Here is an 11,542-nt window from a genome sequence, read left to right as displayed (position 1 = left end):
CCGGGAACGTTCCCCCGAGTTAACATTGTGCCAGCGGCGGGGCGTGAAAGAGAGAAAAAAAATAGGAGGATAGACGTAACTTTAAAATTTCAGGCAGAGGGAGTTCGCATTGTGCACATCAATTGTAACTGAAAAGCTGTTTATATTTAATTTTCATATGTTCATTGGGCGCTGAACACGAGCAATTTATGAGGTGACACTGGCTCTCCAGAGCAGTTAAAGGTCTGAAGCCAGACAGGTCAGTTTGATGAGAAAGTATATCCATATGGTTATTGTTATTATAGTTAGTCTTACAGCACTTTGATCAGATTCCTGAAAAGGACGGGTTAAGTTTGTACCTTGAGCTTTCAGGAGCTGTGTCTAAATAAGTCCCTCCTCCTCCCCTTACGAATGAAACAGAAACAAAATACCAATCTTGATAATTGCTGATCTGCAGCCTGTAGGACACAGCAAAATGGATATCTTTAAACCAAATGTCTTAGGAATAGAATTTCATAGATGGAAGAGATTGACAAAACATTGAGAATTCAGACCTATCATAGATATCCTGCTTGTTCTTGGAAATTACATTCAAGACAGAGTTGAAACCTTTTGGTACATTCAAAACTAATGGCAAGCAGGGAAAAGGTCACTAGTTGGGATTTAATATTTTTGTATCTGAACGTTTGAAGAAGTGATGTCTGAATCTGCACATGACACGTAGAAGTATTTTAAGAAATAAATTTGGGATACGTTTGCATGTTTAGAATATCTTCAAATTTTTTTAGACAAGCTCTCAAAAAAAAGTTAAAAATCACACAAGGAACTTATACTCCACAACCACCTGATGAAGCAGCAGCACTCTGAAACCTAGTGCTTCCAATTTAACCTGTTGAACTATAACCTGGTGTTGTGTGACTTTTAACTTTGTACAGCCCAGTCCAACACCGGCATCTCTATATCTCAAAAAAGGTTTTCCCAGCTTGCTGATGATGAAAATGTAAGGTTATAATTAGCAGTTCTGTTTACACTGCTCAGCATGTTTGTTCCCTCTTTGTCAGTACTAGTTAAAATATTTAAATTAACTGCAGATAACTTTTTTAAAATGCCCCACTGCTTTGACTCCAGAGTTCCACTCCCATGTAGTGTCAAAATGCCTACTCTTCCCATGTAATTTCAGAATCAATTCATGTTTCACTTCTGAGATGATGTAAAGGCTTCCACGTGACTGAAACAGACACTGAGAAGTTGCAGTATAAACACACTTAGTTCCTTTTTAAATAGAAAATGGAAATTACTAAAACAACTGTTACATGGAACTCTGTTGTTTATAGTGTAAACAAGAAATATGGCTTCAGTGCTGACAACCTTGTGACATTGAACAGTTAGAATGGAAATAAACTAATTTCTTCTCATCTCTTATATAGTTATTGTACCCCATGTCTTACATTTTACATTTAGCCATTGAACAAACTGTGTAAAAGTGCAAACAAAAATGTCAATCTACCAATTTCTTTTTCAGGTGCTTTGTTATGTCTACTAAAGACCCCTGTCAGAAACAAGCCTGTGAAATACAGAAGTGCTTACAAGGTGAAATTTAAGTTTTCATTTTCTCCTTCAGTGTGCTTAGTTTGAAGTATCTGATACTCATCATTCGCCCTTTATCATTTATCCCAAATTAGTTAAATTTTATTGAGACACTAAAGTCATGCAAATTTATTTGTAATATTATTGAACAGCTTCACATGGTGCTTGACATTTTGTCATTACAATACATACATACATACATAGAAACAAGAAACAGTTATTTGGCCATTTGAATCTGCTCTGCCATTTATTATGTTCATTGTTGATCCTTTATCTCATTGCCTTATTCCCACTTTCTCTTCCTACCCCTCGACAACTTCAATATCTAAAAATACAAATGCAAGTTTAGCTTGTCCAACCCTTCCTCATAATTTAACCCACCAATTCTAGATATTAGGAGAAATTGAGGACTGCAGATGCTGGAGATCAGAGTCGAGAGTCTGGTGCTGGAAAAGCACATCCAGTCAGGCAACATCCGAGGAGCAGGAGAATCGACATTTCGGGCAAGAGCCCTTTATCAGGAATCATGATTCTGATGAAGGGCTCTTGCCTGAAACATCAGTTCTCCTGCTTCTTGGATGCTGTCTGACCTGCTGTGCTTTTCCAGCACGACACTCTCAATTTCAGATACTTGTCTAGCAACTCTGAACTATATCTTTTTTGCAATTACCTTCATTAAAAAAAAGCAAAAACGTTGACTGTCAGCTTCCAAGAAAGTTAACAGCATAACACAATTTTATACTTAACAATATAATTTTCTGTTTTTGAAAAAAAGAAGTTGCTAATGTGAATATTTGGAGTTGCTGATGTGAATAGCTAAATGTCATGTTGTCTAGGATTTTATCTTAATATTCCTTCATATTTTGGCCAATTCTTTCCTCTCTCTCTTTCTGTCTCTCTTCTCCCAATCCCTCCGAATCATGGCAGCAGCCTGCCACATACTATCGAGACTGGCCACTTACACTTCTAAAACCTGAAGTCAGTAATTTCATAAGAATGGACTAAGAGAACACTTTTCACCTCCATCACATAGTTCAGTTCATTAATAGTACTTGAAAAATTAAATCCTAGAGGAAAGTGGTTATTCCTTTCCATTCTGTGCTGCCAAAAAGGACCAGCTTGGATCAATGGCAGATGTTCCTGTATGAAAGCTGAACCGGAATGACACCTATGGTCTTTGGATGATTCCTCATTTCTCATGTGTCCTTTACAGCTAATCATTATCAAGAAAGCAGATGCCAGCATGTAATTGAAGAAATGCACAAGTGCTGTAAGATATATGCAAAGACGTCTGTTTGCTGTTCAGGGTTTTTGAAAGAAGAGGAAAAGAAAAGCTTACAGATATCCACTAATTGTCAGTGAATATAAATCCTTTAGTCATATATCACTTCTTAAGATTGCCAAAGTATTGCACCAGACTTTGATTATGAGTTACATCATGACTAACCATGAGGATTTGGAATGATGATATAATGAGCATAGCAATGTCTTGAAATCTCCTCCCAGTCAAATGTTAAATCTGAAGTGTACAGAATGGCACAAAAATTGAATTAAATAATGTATTCTAAATTTATACTTGATGATTGTCTGGATATCAACTATATTTTTGGTAAACTGCCAGTTATTTCATCCTAGAATGTGAATATCGTTTTGAAATAGAATGGAAGTAGACTGTGTGTGTGGTATTTCAACTATTTAATTAGTTATTTATAAAGGTAGTCAGGGATGCAGTAAGTGCAGTAATCGCAATCATTACAAACCATCATAATGTACAAGAATATCAGAATTCTATTGACTGATTTTTTTTTGTTAATTATCTATTTATAGATTGATGCTATGTGATTCTGAATTCTATTTAATCATGGTCACATTCTGCCAGAATGTTGTCACTCATTGTCTAGTTCACTTTCACTTTCACTGTATTAAGATCTAATAAGATATTACTTCAATCATTAAATGTTAGCAAAAATGGAAGTGGCACTATCTATTAATTTTGGTCAAACACAGTGTGAGCTTTTAAGGGTGTAAGAGCAAAAAAACTGGAAACATATGTACACAAAATGTTGAACGCAGCAGAACCAGGTGAAAAAGTAGCTTATAAGACATACAAGATCCTGGGCTTCCTAACTGGAGACACAGAGTACAAAAGCAAGTAAGTTAAGAATGGGGCAGTTAGGATTGAGAAATTTCTTCACACAGAGAATTGTGGGCCTGTGGAATTCTCTGCTACAAAAAGTGGTTGAGGCTAAAACATTGAATGTTTTCAAGGTGTTAGATATAGCTCTTAGGCATCAAAGGGTGATTGTGTTGAATGGTGGAGCAGTTTCACGGGGCCAAATGGCCTACTCCTGCTTCTATTTTCTTTATAATGGAGGATCCTTTGTAAATTATTGGTTTGGCCTCAACTGGAGAACTGTGACAAATTTTAAACACATTTCAGGAAATATTTGAAGGCATTCAAATCTGTTCACAAAAGATTCTCAAGGATGATTCCACTAATGACAGACTTCATTTGCAAGAATAGATTGGCAAAATTGGGATTGTTCCTATCATAAGTTACTTTCATATTCTTCAATAAACAGACATCGAGAAGTTGCAGTATAAATGCACTTAGTTTCTTTTTAGATCGAAAATGGAAATTACTAAAACAAGTTTCTTTTTAAATAGAAAATGGAAGTTACTAAAACAACTGTTACATGAAACTCCGTTGTTTATAGTGTGAACAAGAAATCTGGCTTCAATGCTGACAACCATGTGATATTAAATAGTGAGAACGGAAATAAACTAATTTCTTCTCACCTCTTAGATAGTTATTGTACCCCTATTGCAATTTATCGCAATCATGCAATTTGCTGAGATGGAAAAAACATTTCTGTGCTATTTATGAATTGAAATGCAAATTGAGAACGCAAACATGAACTTACAAAATAGGAGCAGAAGTAGCCCATTTGACCCCACAAGCCTGCTCTGCCAAACAATAAGATCATGGCTGAGCTGGTTGTGCTTCAAATTCCATATTCCTATTTGTCCCTGGTAACCTTTGATCCCCGCCCAACAAGAATCTATCCACCAGGTCTTAAGACCAACCTCTGTGGGATCTGGATTTGTTTTACTCACAACAATTATAACATCCCTGAATAGCTGTATAATTTCACTGCAGCAGAAATGTAACAATTGTTCTTTCCTGCCTGGCAGAAAATAAAACACGAAAGGTAGCCCAACCGTGGCTAACAAGGTAAATTAGAGGTAGTATTATATCCAAGGAGAGGACAAAAAATTGGCCAAAAAAAAAGCAACAGACTTGAGGAGTAGGATCAGTTTAGATTTCACCAAAGGAGGACAGAGTGATTAAGAGAGAAGAAATAGAGTACGAGAGTAAGTGGGTATTATCCATTATGATTTTAAGAGCTTATATAGATAAGGTGAGAAGTCACACAACACCAGGTTATAGTCCAAGAGGTTTATTTGAAACTATAAATTGAGTGAATGGGCAAATGACAGATGAAGTATAATGTGGATAAATGTGAGGTTATCCCTTTTGTTGGCAAATACACAGAGATTATTATTTGAGAGGTGATATATTGGGAAAGTGGGAGATGCAAAAATACCTGGATGCCCTTGGACACCAGTCACTGAAAGTGAGCATGCAGGTGCAGCGGACATGAAGGCTGCAAATGGTATGTTGGTTTTCATTGAGAGGTTTTAAGTACAGGAGAAGGGATGTCTCACTACAGTTATACAGGGCCTCGGTGAGCTCATATCTGTAGTATTGCGAGCAGTTTGGGTAGGCTTATCTGAGAAGGAAGTTCTGGCTATGGACTGAGGACAACAAAAGTTTACCAGACTTCGATTTAAGGGATGTATGAAGAGAGACTGGATTGGTTAGGATTATATTCACTGGAAGTTTAGAAGAATGAGAGGAAATTCATAGAAACCCATACAATTCTAACAGGACTGGGCAGGGTAAACACAGCAATAATGTTCACAATGACCAGGGAGTCAAGAACCAGGAGTCACAAATTAAGGAAATGGGTTAGTCTATTTAGGGCTTGGATAAGTAGAAATATTTTCACCCAGTGAGTAGTGAGTCTGTGGGAGCTTCTGCCACAGAAGACAAAACATTGATTGCTTTCAAGGAGATATATTTCTTAGCCCGAAAGGGATCAAAAGGTATAGGTTGAGAAATTAGCAACAGGGTACTGAGTTAGTTGATCAAACGTGATTCAATTTAATGGCGGAGCAGGCTCAGAAGTCCAAATGGCCTACGCTGATTTGCTACATTTCAAAGTCATCTTTCCCATAACAGACCTCAAGCTAACTGGCCTATAATTTCCTTTTCCATTCTGAAAGGGAGGTTATATTTGCTACTTTCCAGTTTGATTAAACCCTTGTGGGATCTAGGAATTTTGGAAAATTAATGCCAATGCATCTGCTACCTCATTAACAACCTCTAGGTTCATTCAGTTGATATGGATACAGAGATATTTTGTTCTGAGGAAAGGCTGAGTAGGCTGGGTCTGTACTTATTGAAGTTTAGAAGAATGAGAGACCATGTTATTGAAACATATGGTATTCTAAGGGGACTTGACAAGATCAATGCTGGGAGGTTGTTTCCCTTGGTCGAAGAGTCTACGACCAAAGAACATAATCTCAGTAAGAAGTCACCCATTCAAGGTAGAGATGAGGAAAAATTTCTTCTCTCAAAGGGGAGTGAATCTGTGGAATTCTTTGCCGCAGAGAGCTGTCGAGGCCGGATTATTAAGTATATTCAAGGTTGAGATAGATTCCTAATCATTAAGGAAATCAAGGATTATGGGAGAAAAGGCAGGGAAGTGAAGTTGGTGATTATCAGATAGAGTCATAGAGATGTATAGCATGGAAACAGACCCTTCGGTCCAACCCATCCTTGCTGACCAGATATCCCAACCCAATCTAGTCCCACCTGCCAGCACCCAGCCCATATCCCTCCAAACCCTTCCTATTCATATACCCATCCAGATGCCTTTTAAATGTTGCAATTGTACCAGCCTCCACCCTTTCCTCTGGCACCTCATTCCATACACGTACCACCCTCTGCGTGAAAATGTTGCCCCTTAGGTCTCTTTTATATCTTTCCCCTCTCACCCTAAAACTATGCACTCTAGTTCTGCACTCCCCGACCCCAGGGAAAAGACCTTGTCTATTTACCCTATCCATGCCCCTCATGATTTTATAAACTGCTATAAGCTCAGCCCTCAGCGTCCGACGCTCCAGGGAAAACAGCCCCAACCTATTCAACCTCTCCCTATAATTCAAATCCTCCAATCTAGGCAATTTCCTTGTAAATCTTTTCTGAATCCTTTAAAATTTCACAACATCCTTCCAATAGGAAGGAGACCAGAATTGCATGCAATATTACAAAAGTGGCCTGACCAACATCCCGTATAGCCGCAACATGACCTCCCAACTCCTACTCAGTGGTCTGACCAATAAAGGAAAGCATACCAAACATCATCTTCATTATCTATCTATCTGCAACTCTACTTTCAAGGAGCTATGAACCTGCACTCCAAGGTCTCTTTGTTCGGCAACAGTCCCTAGGACATTAACATTTAGTGTATAAGTCCTGCTAAGATTTGCTTTCCCACAATGCAACACCTCGCATTTATCTAAACTCCATCTGCCACTCCTCAGCCCATTGGCCCATCTAATTAAGATCCCGTTGTAATCTGAGGTAACCTTCTTCGATGTAACTACACCTCCAATGTTGGTGTCATCTGCAAACTTACTAACTTTACCTCCTATGTTCACATCCAAATCATTTACATAAATGACGAAAAGTAGTGGACCCAGCACCTATCTTTGGGGTACTCCACTGGTCACAAGCCTCCAGTCTGAAAAACAACCTTCTACCAATACCCTCTGTCTTCTACCATTGAGCCAGTTCTGTATCCAAATGGCTAGTTCTCCCTGTATTCCATGAGATCTAACCTTGCTAACCAGTGTCCCATGGAGAACCTTGTCAAATGCCTTACTGAAGTCCATATAGATAAAGTCCAGTGCTCTGCCCTCATCAATCCTTTTTGTTACTTCTTCAAAAAACTCAATCAAGTTTATGAGACACACAAATATCTCAGCAAAGTGCCCAATTACTTCCCTAGCTTCCCACAGAGTTCTAGGGTACACTTGATCAGGTCCTGGGGATTTATCCACCTTTATGCATTTCAAGACATCCAGCACTTCCTCCTCTGTAATACAGCCATTTTTCAAGATGTCACCATCTATTTCCCTACATTCTATATCTTCCATGTCCTTCTCCACACTAAACATTGATGCAAAATACTTGTTTAGTATCTCCCCCATCTCCTGCAGCTCCACACAAAAGCCACCTTGCTGACCTTTGAGAGGCCCTATTCCCTCCCTAGTTACCCCTTTGTCCTTAATGTATTTGTAAAAACCCTTTGGATTCTTCTTAATCTTATTTGCCAAAGCTATCTCATGTCCCCTTTTGCCCTTCTGATTTCATTCTTAAGTATACTCCTACTATCTTTACACTCTTCTAAGGATTCAGACGATCCCTCCTGTCTACTGTATACATGACATGCTTCCTTCTTTTTCTTAACCAAACCCTCAATTTCTCCAGTCATCCAGCATTCTCCACACCTACCAATCTTTCCTTTCATCCGAACAGGAATATACTGTCTCTGGACTCTCGTTATCTCATTTCTGAAGGCTTCCCATTTTCCAGCCGACCCTTCACCTGAGAATATCTGTCTCCAATCCGCTTTTGAAAGTTCTTGCTTAATACCATCAAAACTGGCCTTTCTCCAATTTAGAACTTCAACTTTCAGATCTGGTCTATCCTTTTCCATCATTATTTTAAAACTAATAGAATTATGGTCACTGGCCCCAAAGTGCTCCCCCACTGGTATCTCAGTTACCTGCCCTGCCTGATTTCCCAAGAGTAGGTCAAGTTTTGCACCTTCTATAGTGGGTTCATCAACATACTGAATTAGAATTTTTTTTCCCCACAATTAACAAATTCCTCTCCATCCAAACCCTATACTGTCTATGGCAGTCCCAGTCATTGTTTGTAAAGTTAAAATCCCCTACCATAACCACCCTATTATCCTTACAGATAACTGAGATCTTACAAATTTGTTTCTCAAGTTCCTGCTATTAAGGGGGTCCATAACACAATCCCAATGAGGTGAATATCCCTTTCTTATTTCTCAGTTCCACCCAAATAACTTCCCTGGACATATTTCCAGGAATATCCTAAGTACAGCCATAAAGCTATCCTTTATCAAAAATGCCGCTCCCCCCTCCTCTCGTCTCCCTTTCTATCCTTCCTGTAGCATTTATATCATGGAACATTAAGCTATCTCGTTGAATGACGGAGCGCAATCAATAAACCAAATAATTTATTTCTACTCCTATATCATAATGGTCTTACATTCACAGCTCTATCAGTTTGCTTAGTACCACTTGCCTAGTGATTATAAATTCCTCTTTAAGTTCCTCTCTCTTCCACCCCTGATTTACAGCTATTACTGAAATGATTTTTATATTCTCTACCATGAAAACAGAATACTTTTTCCTTCGAGAATTGCTGAAACAATGTTTTGTCAAAACTTTTCATCTTGTACTTATCAGGACATTTCATGGGAGACATTGGTCAAGTGGTGTAATCCAGAAACCAGTTAATGTTCTGGAGATCTGGGTTTGAATCCCACCAAGGCAGATGGTGAAGTTTGAATTCAGTAAGAATCTGGAATTAAAAGTCTAATGATGACCATATTGATAGGTTTTTCTAAACAATCTGGTTCACTAACGTTCTTCAGGGAAAGAAACTGCCATCCTGACCTGGTCTGGCTGACCTATGACTTCAGACCTACAGCAATGTGGTTGATTCTTAACAGTACACTGGGCAATCAGGGATGGGCAATACATGCAGCTCTAGCCAGTGATACCCACATCTTGTGAATGAATAACAAAATAAAACCATACTGCATGAGAGTGCTGATTATTTTGCAGATAGACTGTGACTGGTAGAGGCATTGCCATGAGGTAGAACGTGCATGTTGAATTTTTATGAATTATTCTGATAAGTTTGATGCAAAAAAAATGAACAAAATGTGTCACTTTGTCAGCAGACTCCGGTTCTGTACTACCAAATGACTATTTATATTGTGCTTCTATTTTCCAGTATTCTCCAATACCATCCTATCCAGTGTTCCCAATGGCCATTGCTTCATTATAAGTATTTGTTTACAGATTACTTCCTGCCAATTTCAGAATCTACTCATCATCCCAACTGGTCAGAGATGTATAGCATAGAAACAGACCCTACGGTCCAACCCATCCATGCTGACCAGATATCCCAACCCAATCTAGTCCCACCTGCCAGTACAAAGCCTATATCCCTCCAAACCCTTCCTATTCATATACCCATCCAAATGCCTTTTAAATGCTGCAATTGTGCTAGCCTCCACCACATCCTCTGGCAGCTCATTCCATACACATATCACCCTCTGTGTGTAAACGTTGTCACTTAGGTCTCTTTTATATCTTTCCCCTCTCACCCTAAACCTATGCTCTCTAGTTCTGGACTCCCCGACCCCAGGGAAAAGACTTTGTCTATTTATCCTTTCCATGCCCCTCATAATTTTGTAAACCTCCATAAGGTCACCACTCAGCCCCCGACGTTCCAGGGAAAACAGCCCTAGCCTGTTCAGCCTCTCCCTGTAGCTCAGATCCTCCAACCCCGGCAACATCCTTGTAAATCTTTTCTGAACCCTTTCAAGTTTCACAACATCTTTCCGATAGATGGAGTCCAGAATTGCACGCAGTATTCCAACAGTGGCCTAACCAATGTCCTGTACAGCCACAACATAACCTCCCAACTCCTGTACTCAATACTCTGACCAATAAAGGAAAGCATACCAAACGCCTTCTTCACTATCTTATCTACCTGTGACTCCACTCTCAAGGAGCTAAGAACCTGCACTCCGAGGTCTCTTTGTTCAGCAACACGCCCTAGGACCTTACCGTTAAATGTATAAGTCCTGCTAAGATTTGCTTTCCCAAAATGCAGCACCTCACATTTATCCGAATTAAACTCCATCTGCCACTTCTCAGCCCATCGGGTCCAGATCCTGTTGTAATCTGGGGTAACCCTCTTCGCTGTCCACTACACCTCCAATTTTGGTGTCATCTGCAAACTTACACCTCTCATGCTCGCATCCGAATCATTTATGTAAATGACAAAAAGTAGAGGGTCCAGCACCGATCCTTGTGGCACTCCACTAGTCACAGGCCTCCAGTCTGAAAAACAACCCTCCATCACCACCCTCTGTCTTCTATCTTTGAGCCAGTTCTATATCCAAATGGCGAGTTCTCCCTGTATTCCATGAGATCTATCCTTGCTAATCAGTCTCCCATGGGGAACCTTGTCAAATGCCTTACTGAAGTCCATATAGATCATATCTACTGTTCTGCCCTCAGTCTTCTTTGTTACTTCTTCAAAACACTCAATCAAGTTTGTGAGACATGATTTTGCATGCACAAAGCCATGTTGACTATCCCAAATCAGTCCTTGCCTTTCCAAATACATGTACATCCTGTCCCTCAGGATTCCCTCCAACAACTTGCCCACCACCGAGGTCAGGCTCACCGGTCTATAGTTCCCTGGCTTGTCCTTACCGCCTTCTTAAACAGTGGCACCACATTTGCCAACCTCCAGTCTTCCAGCACCGCACCTGTGACTATCGATGATAGAAATATCTCAGCAAGAGGCCCAGCAATCACTTCTCTAGCTTCCCACAGAGTTCTCGGGTACACCTGATCAGGTCCTGGGGATTATCCACCTTTACCCATTTCAAGACATCCAGCACTTCCTCCTCTGTAATCTGGACATTTTGCAAGATGTCACCATCTATTTCCCCAGTCTATATCTTCTATATCCTTTTCCACAATAAATACTGATGCAAAATAT

At 39.6% G+C, this 11,542-nt stretch overlaps 1 protein-coding gene across 1 annotated transcript; it reads left to right on the top strand.

Annotated features, from left to right (window-relative positions):
• The first annotated feature begins 4 nt into the window (after positions 1–4).
• Positions 5–3,146, top strand: cmc4 (C-x(9)-C motif containing 4 homolog (S. cerevisiae)). Its single transcript, XM_072594972.1, has 3 exons — positions 5–238; positions 1,502–1,569; positions 2,780–3,146. Exons 2-3 carry the CDS (start codon positions 1,512–1,514, stop codon positions 2,926–2,928), a joined length of 207 nt encoding a protein of 68 aa, XP_072451073.1. The 5' UTR covers positions 5–238; positions 1,502–1,511; the 3' UTR covers positions 2,929–3,146.
• The last annotated feature ends 8,396 nt before the right edge of the window (positions 3,147–11,542 follow it).

Source organism: Chiloscyllium punctatum, chromosome 25 (assembly GCF_047496795.1).
Source record: "Chiloscyllium punctatum isolate Juve2018m chromosome 25, sChiPun1.3, whole genome shotgun sequence".
Taxonomy (NCBI): Eukaryota; Metazoa; Chordata; class Chondrichthyes; order Orectolobiformes; family Hemiscylliidae; genus Chiloscyllium; species Chiloscyllium punctatum.
The sequence above is the reverse complement of the archived record's forward strand: the minus strand, read 5'-3'. Positions and strand labels throughout refer to the sequence as shown.

Bases quoted from the DNA above. Each gene is read 5' to 3' on its own strand.
- cmc4 (XM_072594972.1), top strand. From the start codon at position 1,512: ATGTCTACTAAAGACCCCTGTCAGAAACAAGCCTGTGAAATACAGAAG. The intron at 1,570-2,779 runs GTGAAATTTAAG...TGTCCTTTACAG, and splicing joins AATACAGAAGTGCTTACAAG to CTAATCATTATCAAGAAAGC.